A 14,749-nucleotide genomic window follows, 5' to 3' on the forward strand; every position below is an offset into this window, starting at 1 on the left:
GGCCCTCCAAGGATGCCCTTTATTATTTTTAGTGAGTTACTGTCAGTGTTTTAAGCTTTAAGTTCACCAAACTAATTTATGGTGAAGGGTATTGAGTTTGGTCAGTGCTTGCTTTGCACCTCCTGGTAATGATCACATATTGATCATCTGTTGATGTGAAAAATTGCATTGATTTTTAAATGTCAAACCAGTTTTTTGCACCTGTAGTAAGTCTCACATGTTGTGATGTGTAATTCATTTGGTATATATTATTGGGTTTGTATTTTGTTGAAGATTTTTACATTAATTTCATTAGATATTGGTTGTATGTTTCCCTTTTTTGGTATGATAATAATGCTGACTTTATAGAATGAGTTAGGAAGTAGTCATGATACCATTTAAAAAAAAATTGTAGAGAATTCCATTATATCATCTTAGATGTTTAGTAGACTTCACCAGTGAGCCCAGTGGACTGTTACATTGTGATTTGGGAGATTATTAAGTTGTTTCAGTAGATATGGTCATTGTCAAATTACCTATATTTTCTATGTTAATTTTGATAGATTGTATCTCTGAAAGAATCCCTCTATATTTATCTAACTTATCAAATATATGGATTTAGATTTATTCCTAATGTTTTCTTGTTATATTTGTAATGTGCATGGTCTTATTATTGGTGATCTCTCTTATATTTCTGCTATTTGTAACTTCTGTCATTTTTCTTAACCCCTGAGAGTGTTAACCTGGCTAGAGAATCATCAATTTTCCTCAAAGAACCAACTTTATTTCTTGCATTTTTTTGTTTTCATTTTCATTAATAGTTATTTGAATATACTAATAATTGTTTTGTTTTGGCTTGCTGTAGATGTGTCTTGTTATCCTCTCTCCATTGGCCTTTAGACAACTGTTGTGTGCAGTCAGTATTATCACTTCCTGTCAACACTCACTGCTCATTTGTGTACTACACATTTTAAGTTGTCTTTTCAGTTTAATTTAGTTATTTTTTAGTTTCTTCTCAAAGCTTCTTTTGTTATATAGTCTTTAAAAGGGTACACTTAGCATATTAGATACTAAAGTTTGAAATTCAAAATGCTCCAAAGTCTGAAACTTTTTGAGGATGAACATGATGTCTGGCCTGTGGTCACCACAGATAGGCTTTGTATCTCCATGGGCTTACCTTTTCTGAGTCTCTCCTATCTGCTTCTTGCTCTATCTCTCTCTGGATAATAGTCTATTTTGTAGTTTTTTTCATGATTTCTGTTATCTATTTAGTGGTTGATGAATAGTTTTTTTCTATTTTGCACAAAACTCATTAATATGTATGTATAAGTATTTGTGTGGGTATCTGATTTAGTAAATAAGTGAACATGCTCTTATTGGTTATATGGTGAGTGATGTGTAGTTTTTTTTTAGTTGTTCATTTATATACCATTTTGTAGTCCTGTCATTAATATACAGTGTTCCAATCTTGCTACTTTTATGGATTACTGGTCTTTTGTTGTTATTTTTTCTTGATTTTTTTGGACATACTTTTATTTTATTGTTTCCAAGGTTTGATCATTTACTTGTTCCTCTTAAAGTGTTGGTTTTGACTGGACTCAGAAGTAGATGCTCTCAGTGAGGATAACCTACATCTTTTTGCATTCTGTTCCTGGCATTTTTCTTTGGCTTCTGTCATTCTCTTGGCCAAAAGCTTGGCATATTCTGCAGCCTTCTCATTTTTCTTGGTGCATTGTTTCTTGGTGCAATACATTGGTGTTTGTGTGGCAGGGCACATGGAGTAAGAGTACTGGGCACCTCTGACAAGTCTTTGAGGTTTTGAAAGACTTGGCCATTTCCAGGTGCCCCCCTCCTCCTTCTCTCTCTCCACAATGACCACACCAAGAAAGCTCAGATGGGTGCCCAAAATGCATCTGTGAGCAGACTTGGGCTGTCTCTCTCTGTTTTTTCTTGGTCAAGAATACCCCTGCTCAATAAACAGTAGGTACACTCTGCCATGGGTCTCAAGGCTCCTCAATTCATGGGAAAACCTTGTTTGCCATTCCCACCACCGATTCAGACAACATAACCATTCCACTCTTCACCAGAGCATTAGTAGCTACTTCTGTGGCCATGTGTTTCTTATAGAAAGTGTGAAGCTTATGTTCATCATCCACATCAGTGTGTTTTTGATAGTTGGTGGCCAGGTAGGAGAAATGCAGCTTCTTGTTGACACAGCCAACCACCTAGGTGGTGCTATGAAAAAGAGGTGGTCATAATTTAAAAATTACATGAGAGTCACAAAAATAGTATAGTTGTTTTCCATGCTCCTTTTCCTCTTCATGAACCATGGAACATTTGCATTTATGAAAGCTAATCTTTATAGAAATTTGCTAACTAATGCTAGAACTTATTTAAATTTCCTCAGTTTTGCCACTAATATCTGTCTTATGTTTCAGGATCCAGTGTTGCATGTAGTTGTCATATCTCTATAGGCTTCTCCTTCTGAATCTATCCCTTAGTTTTTCCTTTCTTCCATGACCTTGGTACTAGTCTTTTGTTTTGAAGAACTTCTAGTTTGTATTTGTGTGAAGTTCATATCAAAGTTGGATTGAGATTATGCATAGTTAGGATGGACATAAACTAATATGTCTCAGTATATCATGTCAAGGATACACAATAGTGACCTGTATCACCAGTCTTGATTACTTGATTATGTGGTGTCTGCCATAGCTCTCTTATATAAAGTTATTATCTTTATCTTTGGAAGTCTCTAAACTCCTCTTGGTTCATTGTTTTAGTTCTTCCTCTGTACTGTTTTACTTACTTTGTCTACATGTCTGTCTGCTACACCAGCCCACAGTATATGGTCTTCTTGGACTTGTACAGTGAGTTTCAAAATCAAATTGTGTATAATCTCCAACTTTGCTTTTGTGCAAAATTGTTTTGTCTCTTTAATACAATTTGTATCTCTGTAAAATTTAAAATGAGTTTGTTAGTTTTCTGCAGAAGTGTCTCTGGGACTCAGGTCCTTGTGTTTGCACAGCAAGCATTTCTACCTAGGGAATCCCCTCTCCAGCTCCTATTTTTAATTTTTTGAGGGATGGTTTTGCTGTATAGTTTAGGCTAGGCTTGGGTTCTTCCAGGTCATATTAAGGTTAGCCTTGAACTCTCTGTCCTCCTGTGTCAGCTTTCCAAGTGTTGGAATTACAGGGGTGTGCCATTGACACCTGGCTTATTAATCCAAAGAATTTTAAGACATGTTGTGCCAGGAACTAGGGATAAAGGCACTGTTGCCTTTATCATTCAGGAGATTACAAAGGATATAAAAGTTTTGTGCCAGCTGCTAGAGATGATGACCAAATAGGTAGTTGGTTTGTTTTTTTTTTAAATTATGACATAATGGCATTTCAAAATTGTGTTTAGGAGCTTTTTAAAACTGAGATGATGCTGTATTTTCTTGGAAAACTAGCATTTTAAATACATGTTTTTGCTGTTCTGGTATTGAACTTTGGACCTCACACATGCTAGGTTGATGCTGTACTACTGAGATGTGTTCTCAGCGCTCACGTTTGTTTTTCTTAGACTTGATACAACACTAAGATACTGAGGGGTGCTAGGTCTTCATGATCAACTTAACCTGACCTCAGCTAATTTGAGCCCTCCATGGTCAAGTCTAATCCTGTTGTTGCCTTTTCAGAAGTTGCAGTTGTTCATACTTTTGACCCTAAATCAGAGGTCTACTAAGGCTATTCCTCTTTGAACTTGACTTTTTCCTGGTTTTTAGTCTTTTGTTGTTCTCAGAAGAGACATTTAGCCATGTCTTATGTTGACAAATAAGGGACCCCCCCCCCAAAAAAAAAGAAAGAAAAGAGAGGCTACCAACACTGATCTTTTTTTGCTCATGCTACAAGCTTGAACCTATACTGATTTGTTTTCACCATTTTGTTAGTTATGTCTGATGCCTTTAAGAGATGGCTTTAATAATTTGTTCACCTTTTGCATCTAAATTATGTGTTTACCATTGCCAGAAGTGGATATCCTTTATAATTCCATATGCTAGCATCTGCTTAACTGAAATCTGATCATATGGTATATAAATTATATTTTGATTTTTACAAAGTTAACATAAGTATATGTCTCTATACTACTTTAAGGCATGAGTTTTCAAATAAATTGAATAATACTTCTTGATATTTATGTTGCATAATTTCTCATTTTTTTCTGGATTAATTTTTAACTAGTTGATACTTCCTATTCCTACTTTTATTTTCCATTTTTATTTGATACATAATGATAGTTATGGAGTCAAAGTTATTTACAGGCCCTCTACTGTATACACTTATGAGTGTAAATTTGGTGATTCTTGGTAGCCTAGATACCTGCTGTGATAGCAGAATTAAGTTTTTGTTAGAGGATAAATAGAAACCTCTATCATCTTGTGTAACACCTGGCTTTAAGTTAAAACTGGAAACAGAAGCTTGTGTGACTGTATAGTTTTACACCTAGCAAGAGGAAAACATATGTCCATCTAATCTTAGGGAGATTTTATAAGTTTCAAATGGGTCTCTGGCCCTAAGCCATTCTTGCTGTCATATTTTATTAGCTTAGTTCTTTTCTTCTAATGGAAAGCCTGCATTTTGTAACATTATTTTTAAAGAATATGACACCATTCAAGTGTATATTGCAATCAGTTTTTTAAAATTGTGTCTGAGTTCATGAAAAGGACTTAGAAAGCATCCCAACAGAAAATGTGTGGTAAACCGCCAGGCCAGAGTGGATAGTGGCTGCCTTTTAGCCCTGTTTGTAATCACTTCTGACTCTCAAGAGAACAGCAAGCTAATTTGGTGTTCTTTTTGAAACACATTTTACTAGTTTCTTTGCTGGGTAACAGTAAAACATTTAAAAATCACATTTTATGGACAGGCAATCCAAACTGGAAATTTCAATGACTTCATTTTGATTGAACCTTACAGCCTACGCTTTAATTTTTATGAGATACTTGTATCAGCAGCTTTTTATATTATTTTATAAACTAGACCTTCTTTGTAAAAGCCTTGTCTTTCAGGTGGGCCTCATTTTACTTTTTTCTCTGGTATTTTTTACAAGGACTCGGTATTAGAGATAGGTCCTCCATGTCCTCTGATACTTTTCTAGATGTCTGATATTGTTCATCAAATTTTAATTTTTGTGAAAATTTGGGTTAGCCATTTTATTCATTTTGGTCATCCTACTAGGCTTTTCATAGGTTGCATAAATTGCAAAGATATTACGTTTTCCATGGCTGCTTTAAAATTTCAGGGTAGTAGAGATTTGATCTCTGTGCCATGACATTCTTCTTTCCAGGCTTGTGTTGTCCATGGGTGGTTAGGGGTAGGGGGACCGTCAATGTTAATGGAAGCTGTTGATAAAACAAGGAAACACTGGATTCTGATAAAATCTTTGGACACTTGTTTTGTGTCAGTCAGTGCTGAGAATTCTCACAGATAAAGTCATGAAATGAATGAGTGATTTTATTTTATTTTTTAAAACAAATGTGTATAGCCAACCCTACCTTGAAGTAATGATTCTCCTGCCTCTGCTTCTTAAGCACTACCATTACAGGTGTGTACTACTAAGTGTGGTTTTGAACTTTGGAGCCTTTGCTAGAAACTTTGAATGTGGTCAAAGCCAAGCTTAGGGATTCTTATCTTTCACAGTATTTTCTTTTTAACGTGAGCTATTCCAGGAGACAGGAGTCCAGCCCAGCATAGCAGCTCACATTGTTTTCTCATTGGCATTTCTTCTGTTCTATGCAGGTTGGATATCTTCATAACCTTTCTCTAGATACTGTATGTTAAAATGTGTATGTAAGTTTTATATTTTCATCACTTTTCTACTCATATTTACAAACTATGTTATTCATATATATTATATATATTTGCAGACTGTTTTGTTTTCAGTAGCTTATACAGTAGAAGACTGAGCCCTGAGTACATTTGTCTCACAGAGCCTTTTCTCTATCAGAAGTTGCCTTATATGCAGTTGAATTCTCTATTTTTGGCCTCAGTAGCAACTTACATGGCCAATGGCATATTCCTCAACTTTTCTGGAATTCCAGGATCATGCTTCACTGTCAAGGTAACTCACAGGATTTAAATGTGTCCTGGACTTTCTAGTTAGCCACACTAAAGGTACATGCTTTCTCTGCCCCCCCCACCCCCCCAAAAAGGTTTTCTTTATCATCCTCCCCTTGTCACAGGACAGCTTGGATTATTGTTCTTCCCTTTGATGTGGTCTTGGAATTTCTCTTGTCACTGGGCTCCTTTCAGAAGCCTTTATTTGAAGCAGGATCTTTAAATCCCAATATGGCTTTCTCTCACATCATTTGTTCATTCAATGCCATGTCTAGTAAGTTATGTTAGAGCTGACATGCCATTTTTTATGTGAATATATAAGGAGATACCAAAAGATAGAGGACACGAAGAGGTTGCTGGTGGCTCATCATGCTTGCAACAACTTGTTTTCTTTTTGAATTTGCTGCAGAAAGTTACATGATACACTTTACACACTGAGCCTGTTTTCTTCTTGATTACATGGTCCACAAAGAGACAGCAAGTGTGTATGTTCCCTGTAAGTATGATGTTTTGTTTGCTCTGGGCTCCTCCTGAAGTTTTTATTTTTGGCTTTCTTGAAGGTTAAATATTAATTCTATGCCTAAGTGTGGTGACTTTGGTTTTGTCTTGCCTATTGAATAGCATGGACTTCTATGTTCTTGAATCTGTGGTTTGGTGTAGAGTATCAGTTTGTGGAAACGCTAAGCCATGCCATTTGGGTTGCTCCTGCTTTCCCTTACTCTCCAGTTCCTCTGATGTTCCTCTCACAGGGCATTAGCTTTTGTTGATGCCTCACAGATCTTGATCTTTTCTTCTTGGATATCCTGTTGTACTTTTTAATAGGTATTTTTTTCGGTTTGGCTTTTAGTTTTAAATTTTTTGTTGTTCTTTCTCAGGCTCAGAGATTGTCCTCTGCTTACATACTGTCTGTTAACAAGCCCACCAAAGGGATTCTTGTTTGTCCTGATATTTGTGATCTCTTAGAATTCCTGTCTGTCTGCCTACGTTAGCTTTTTATTCTTGCATGTCACCTGCTTTTCAGTTAGAGCACAACAGTCATAGGTTTAGAACATTTCCAGCCAGTATTGCTGCTGTATTCAGTTTTGGGATCATGGCTTCTTCATTCCCTTTGAACTGTATTGTTGCCTTTTACCATGCTCTGTAAATTGCTGTTGTCAGAGATTTCCTTAATTTGTAAGGTAGCATAACAGTATTATACTTACAGACCATATTTCTTTAGTGAGTTTTACTGTTATTTTGATATCTTGGTCATTGAAATATCCCTGTGATCCTGATATAAATTCTTTGGTATACATTCTTCTATTCCTTATTTTGAGGAGCTGCAATGCTGTTTTGCATAGTGGATATGTTTACCTTCTCACCAACAACACACAGGATTCCATTTTATTCACCTTCTTGCCAACACTTGTCCTTTGTATTATTTTTGATAATGGCATTTCTAATGGGTATGAGATTATACCACTTCGTGGCTTTGATTTATGTTTCCACAGTGATTGGCATATTGGTTCTTTCTCACTGATGTAGCATAGTGCCTGACATGGACTACTCAAAACTGAAATTATTTACTTTGGCGTTTAGTTTTAGAATTCTGTCTGTCATCATGGGGATTTTGTGGAGGAGCAGAGATTTTTGCAGCATGGTGACTAGGAAGCAGAGAAAGAAAGTATAGAAAGAGATTGGGGGTAGGATATTTAGCATCCAAGAATATACCTCAGTGACTTAGGTCCTCCAGCTAGCTCCCAGTTCTTCTTTCACCTCCATCATGTAATGAATTGATGTAGGCATAAACCTACTTACTAGGACAGGGCTCTCAGGATCTACTGAGAAGGACCCACTTCTCTTTGGGAATACCATCAGATAACCCCTAGATGTGTGCTCTGCTAGTCTTTTAATCACCCCTTAATTCAATCAAGCTGTCAGCCAAGTTTAGCCAACATAATTAACGATTTGAGCATCTTCCACATGCTTGTGTGGAGGGGTTTCTATTCAAGTCCTTTGTTCTTTTTTATTGCTTTGTTGTTGTTGACCGACAGTGCTTTCTTAGATTGGTTTTTGTTAACTCCTATGAGATGCATGGATTACAAGTTTGTTCCTCACTCTCTGCATTACCTTTTTATTCCATTAGTGTTTTCTTTGATGTTTAGTGATTAATTTTAAAGCAGACAGTGAGCACCTTTCTTAATATAAAGAGAAAAGTACCAAATCACTATATTCATACTTTTCTTTAGACTGATGGACATCCTTTGTGATGAATAAATCCTTACAAAGATGGCCTCAGATATGACACAAATAACACACTTGTATGCATAATCCATGAAAGCAACTTTTTGTGATCATCTTGCAACACTCTTTCCCTCTTTTGATCACTGTTGTTTTTTTCCTCTCTCTTTTGTTTGAATATGACATTGGATATGACAAAGGAGGCTGGTGTCCAGATGAACTAACTCCTGGTGAAACCTGCAGGTGCTCTGCAGTCCTTTCATGGTGGTATTTGGAGTCTTCGTATCTGGACTTTTCTGTTTTTTTGTGCATCACCTCTCCTCTAGGGGTAGACATACAGAATAGGCTAACAGTTCCATCTCACCCTGTTGCTATTTGAGTGTTTGCTTCTTTTAAAGTATAGGGGATTGGTATGAGATTGATCATTCAGCAATAAGATCCGATGAATTGGAAATAAAGGTTAGAAGTGAAAAGAGAATGTAGGACCCAGTAGAGGGACTAGTTTTAGGGGGAATCTGGATCCTTCATCTAGGAGACTTTCTGAAAAGTTTTGTGGAACCAGCTATGAGAACAGATTGGGGACACCTTTATCTGTTCTAAGTGAGGGTTGCCTCACATATAGGCTGTGTTTTGTGAGTGCCAAGTTATTTCTTAGAGTCTTAGAAAAGCCCCAGAGTCCAAAGTTGGAGGAGTTCTGAGTCCCTGAGGTTGTATTCCATTACTTCTGGGGTTTATAATCCAGGTTACTGATGAAGCCCTGAGGATCTGCAGCAGTGCTGTGTGTATGCATTGGGCTTACTGCTTTGATTGAGCCAGTGCTTGAGTTCTAATGTGTAGCAGCAGTAGGTGCTCCAGTGACCTTGCATCTGGGTGTTAGTAGGTTTCATGCTTCCACAATACACAGTGATGTAGGTTTCTGTCATTTTCAGAAGAAGGCATTTGGGTATTTTGTTTCGTTGCAATTCAGTGTCTTTCAAAAGCTCTATCTTGTTCAGTCTTGTGGGCACTCTTATATTTGATTGCTAGTTTTTAATAGATGAGATTTTTGCAGAGAAGGAAGCATACCTGACTTGGTTATAGAATCAGTAAATTTCAAGGTTTGGATGTAAAGACTTTTTATTCCACAAAACTTAAAAAAAAACTAAACCCTGTATTTTCATTTATTACTTAGCCTTTGTGCAGTAATTATAAGAAGTCTCCAGCTTCTAAGCTTAAAGCTCCTTTCAATTAGTTTCTGAGGGTCATGTGTGTATACTCTAAACCACTAGAGGTCAGTGTTGTGTTGGTAAACACAGGTACCTTTGGGTTTTGAGTCTTGGGTTTTGAACTCTGAATCTTATTGATAGATGTGGGAGCTGGGACTAGCATTTCACAATAAGCTTTTACTTAATGATGTGTTTAGGATGCTTTGTAGGCATTCTGACCGTTGGTAATGTTAATAGTGATGTCTTAGGTTCACAGTTAGGTAATGTTTGTGGCTATGTGCACAACCCTACCTCTTTCTAGTAGGTTATCCTTTAATTTTAGGGGCCAGATCACATTCTCGTACAGATTCCAATTTGTTATCTGCTGCATTCACGTAGTAAACTTATATCTCAGTTTAGTCTATGTATGTTAGGTTTCTGGATTGGGGATTCCTATGGTGGCAATTCTTATTATGAAAATAAGCATTTTTTATTTAGAATTTGAGGAGCATTGTTTAGTGTTTTTATGCCATTTCACCTGAATATCCAGCAGGCTTACAGTCTTCATCTTAGTGATTCTTTACTTAGCCTATAATTTTCATGGTCTCATTTCTGGAGGTAGCTCCACTATCTAGCCATTAAGAGCAAAATAGTTTGAGTTGTCCTCATTTCTTTTCCTCTCTATCATGTTCAGCAAGCAAGTCAGCAAATCAGTTGTCTCCTATCTGTGCTGCTGCCATACTTCAGGTCTCATCATTGTTATTTGGGTTGTTACAATGATCTATGTTGCTTTTTCTGCTTCTAGTCTAGTTCCCCACAGTTGACTGCCCTCTGTGCTTAGACACATTGTCTGCTTGTAAAGCTGACCTTATAATTTTCTGTTCACATTGTTTCTCCCTTGCCTCCTCAGCACTGAAATTGCTTCTTACAGCATCCAATATGCATTCAATATATGTTTGATTGAAAGCAGTAATACAGAAAATACCATTTGAGTTATATATGAGGGTCACTTCTTTCTTTTTCCTTCCCTCCTTCTCACCCTCCCTCCCTCCTTCCCTCCCTGTCTTTCTTCCTCTCTTCTCTCCTGTCTTTCTGTTCTTGTTCTCCCTCTTTTATTTATATTTATTTATTTATTTATTTTATTTTATTTTCTTGGTTTTTCGAGACAGGGTTTCCCTGTGTAGCTTTGCGCCTTTCCTGGGACTCACTTGGTAGCCCAGGCTGGCCTCGAACTCACAGAGATCCACCTGCCTCTGCCTCCCGAGTACTGGGATTAAAGGCGTGTGCCACCACCGCCCGTCTATTTATATTTTTTAAAGGACAGTCTTATGTATTCTAGCCTAGCCTTGAACTTACTATGGTCCTCTGACTTTCATCTTCTAAGTGCTGTGATTCCAGGTATGCACTGTCATGCCTGGCCACAGAAGGTTTTCTATAGGAAAAATTTGTTTGAGTTCTGGAGAAAGTGTTGGATTCAGTCATATTAGCAGGTAGAGAAATACTGTGAGGTCAAAAGTGGCAATGTCCCTAGTTTTAGGATGTGGTCTGACCCACATAGGAGAGACGAATGATATTCTGTTAAGTGGAATGTAAGTCATTAGTTTTGGAGTTTGGACCTGTACCCCTTTACTCTTCACTCCTAATTTGCATATCCATTGAACAGGAGCATTGGTTGGGGTGGTGGTGAAGGTGATGAGTTCTGCTACGTTGGAATCGAAGTGATATCAGAAAATACCAACAATATAGGAAGCTGGAGATGGGCTGCTGGGACTTGGAGAAGTGAGAACAAGAATTGAGGAATTCTCAAGAAAAACTAGATATGAGGTGATTAAAGAAATGAACAGGAAGAGAGTAAAGATACACTGGGTGCTAAGGTCTCACTGCTACTGTGTGCCGTGTACTCCTTTCCTCGTAGCCAAGGCTAATTCTCAGAAATTAGTTAGTTGATGCAGCAGCAGCTCTGAATAGAAATGTTCTTGGTGAAACTGCCTAGCATGTTGGGAAAGAGCTCTGAAAGGTTCTGAGAGGAATTTTTATAAACTTGAATGCCGCATTTTAATGATGACCTGCCCCGTATTTACTTATATGGGGATTTCATCTTCACTGCCTCTTTCCGGTCTCATAGATTTTGAAAGATGGTGATTTGAATGGACATCCATAATGGTAACATCTGAGTGTTTATGTGATCGTTCCACATGAAATTTTGTGTTTTTATCTGGGCTGCTTTCTGCATGGCAGGTTATAGACATGGAGAAGTTGGAATTGCTTGGACCATGAGCACTAGCTCTGGGGCTTTAGAATACAACATAAAACCTGAGACTTGTAGTCAGGGACTCACTACTTTCAACATAGTGACTGGCACAGAATGCCTTGTATTCTGCTAAATCGATAGGAAAACCATATGTCAAGAACAGCCACAACAACAATGAAAACAAACTAAACAAAAATAAAAAATACTGAAAATCTAAAGTTACTTCCTTAGGTACATTTTCAATTTATATGGCCTCAGGTTTAATGTCAGATCTAGTATGGCTTCTCTCTATTGCTTCTGCTAAACTGGCAGTATCTGATTGTGAAAGAACATTAATTTGCTTGGGATTTGATGTCAAGAGCTACTTATGGACAGCTTTGGCTTTGGTGTTCTGAAAGAAGGTAGAGAAAGAAGGGAGCAAACAGTCATTCTGCAACTGAAGATCTGTTCTTTAATAGAAAAACATGGGAGTTCCCCATTCCTTTTGCCTCCTGAGTCATTGGTCCTTGGTGTGTGGTCTGCAGGAGGTACAATGCAAGAGGCTGTCTCACAGAGAGGTGTAGAAAGAATGCTGTACTTAAGGAGATCACGATTGTGTTCCTTTTGTATAGACCTAAATTGTTTGTGGGTACCTGCTCCAGGTTTGTTACTGAAGCTATGGATTTGATGTAAGTGAACCCAGAATGTCAGTGGATATATTATGCAGAGAAACAAGTTTGTGCATTGATTCAAATCTCTGGAATGTAGAATTTTTTCATTTTGTTTTGGCTGAAACTAGCACACATAGTTCATGTTTTTCTGTCTTGTTATAGTTGTTTCATTTGATCAATGCCTTAACTAACTTCTAATACTGAAGATTATCCTGAATTCCTTAATTTCAGTGACATTTATTTTCTAAAAAACTAATTTCTACTTAGCATTAAGGAGGAATGTATTGATTAATACATTGGTTTTCAAGAAGTCATGAGCTCAGGTCTTGCACCTTGGCGTGGTACAGAAAAGCAAAGTCCCATGAAGAAATGTTTCTGGAACATTCTGGGTTTGGACAAATTATCCAAGTTTCTTAAGAACAGAGTCATTCCCAGCTTTTTTCTTTCCTTTTCTCTTTTCATGAGTGCGATATTTCTGTGTGTTCACATGTGCTTGTGGAGGCCCCACATTGGTGCTGGATTTCTCCCTTGATCACTCCCCACTGTATACATTGTGTCCCAGTTTCTCACTTGAACCTAGAGCTTGCAGATCTGGCTAATCTCATTATCCATACTGCTCCAGGGATCTCTGTCTCTCCCTCTCAGAGATATTCAGCATGCATTGTGTCTGTTAATATGGCCACAGAACCCTTATTTTAGAAAACATTTACCTTAAAGACTTTCCCCTTACTTAAATTTATCGCAGCTAATTCCAAGTTGCTGGCTCATCTTCTTCTGCCAGTTTTGTTTCAGTATTGCTTTTCTTTGCAAGAGATAACAACTAGGCATTTGTACTCTTGGCTATGCAGGTGAAAATGGAGTGGGTAGAGTTGTGATTGGTTGTTTAGCCAATACTTAAAAAGACCTATGATAATATCAACAAATTGTCTTTTTTTCCTGTACTGACTTTGAAAAAGGGTTAATACAGGATAACTTCAGGGCAAAGCGGTATACATTAAACTGAATTTGGAGATGCAGGCCTGGAATCTCAGTATCTGGGAGGTGGAGACATGAGGATTAGGATTCAAGGCATTCCTTTGTGCCATAGCAAACTTGGGCTACACATGACCCTGTTTCAAACAACAACATATATGTATTACTACATTTAATTTTACTTTTAGGTCTAAATATTTCTAAATTAAGAAATATTAGTTTTTTTCTGGAAGGTATTGTTTTGTTCAAAATTAGTTCATTGTAAGCTCAAGTTTTGTTTTTTCCCCCTTCTTTGTTTCATTATTTCCTGTATTTTTCTCTATATCCTAGGCCCAACAGCAAAGGAACCTGGATAACATTGTCTTGCAACAGCCTAGAATAGGTAGCAAGAGAAAGTCTAAGAAAGATGTTTATACAATATTTGATGCAGAGATGGAGAGCACAAGCCCAAAGTCTGAACAAGACTCAGGAATTCTGGATGTTGAAGATGAGGAAGATGATGAAGAGGTAAGAAATATTCAAATTGGGGAAATGAAGCAGTTTTTAAGTTTGGTATTTATACCTGAAATGTGCTTATTCACATAATAGCTGTGTAATTTTTAGAACATTAGCTGCAGTATTAGAGTTAATTGAGCTCTGTCCTAAAGAAATGAAAGCTGGCCAGGCGGTGGTGGCGCCCGCCTTTAATCCCAGCACTCGAGAGGCAGAGCCAGGCGGATCTCTGTGAGTTTGAGGCCAGCCTGGGCTACCAAGTGAGTTCCAGGAAAGGCGCAAAGTTGCACAGAGAAACCCTGTCTCGAAAAACAAAAAACAAACAAACAAAAAGAAGTGAAAGCTACACAAAGGTAATTCACATCTTAAATATAATTTTTTTTGAAAAAAAAAATCATTATTTTTGATTCTCTACTGATAGAATACTCCATCAAGGAAGGAAAGAGGAGTGTTGGCCTGACTTAGAGTCAGGTAGTAAGTAGATTCCACTGAGTCTGAGACAATGTCTTGAGATCAACAAAAGATGTTACTTATTTCTTTTTTCCTTTTTTTTAATAAATAATTTTTTTCTTTATTATTATGTGTTTTAAATTTTATACATCAGCCATGGGTTCCCCTGTCCTCCTCCTCCCGCCCCTACCCCCACCTTCCCCCAAGCCCCTCCCCTCTATTCCCGTCCTCCAGGATCAAGGCACCCCTGGGGATTCATTTAAACCTGGTAGATTCAGTACAGGCAGGTCCTGTCACCTCCTTCCAGACTGAGCAAAGTGTCCCTGTGTAAGCCCAAGGTTTCAAACAGCCAGCTCATGCACTAAGGACAGATCCCAGTCCCACAGACTGGATGCCTCCCAAACAGATCAAGCTATTCAATGGTCTCACTTATCCAGAGGGCCTGATCCAGCTGGG

General features: G+C 37.6%; 1 protein-coding gene across 5 annotated transcripts in view; it reads left to right on the forward strand.

Moving 5' to 3' along the window:
* The window catches only part of Exoc6b (exocyst complex component 6B), a 470,758-nt gene that overhangs the window by 152,662 nt on the left and 303,347 nt on the right, over positions 1–14,749 (forward strand). For all 5 annotated transcript variants that reach the window (XM_036180693.1, XM_036180694.1, XM_036180697.1 and 2 more), the window contains one exon: positions 13,682–13,858. In XM_036180693.1, the coding sequence (XP_036036586.1) occupies positions 13,682–13,858 (177 nt within the window). The remainder of the gene's footprint in view (positions 1–13,681; positions 13,859–14,749) is intronic.

This window comes from Onychomys torridus, chromosome 3 (assembly GCF_903995425.1).
Source record: "Onychomys torridus chromosome 3, mOncTor1.1, whole genome shotgun sequence".
Lineage (NCBI taxonomy): Eukaryota > Metazoa > Chordata > Mammalia > Rodentia > Cricetidae > Onychomys > Onychomys torridus.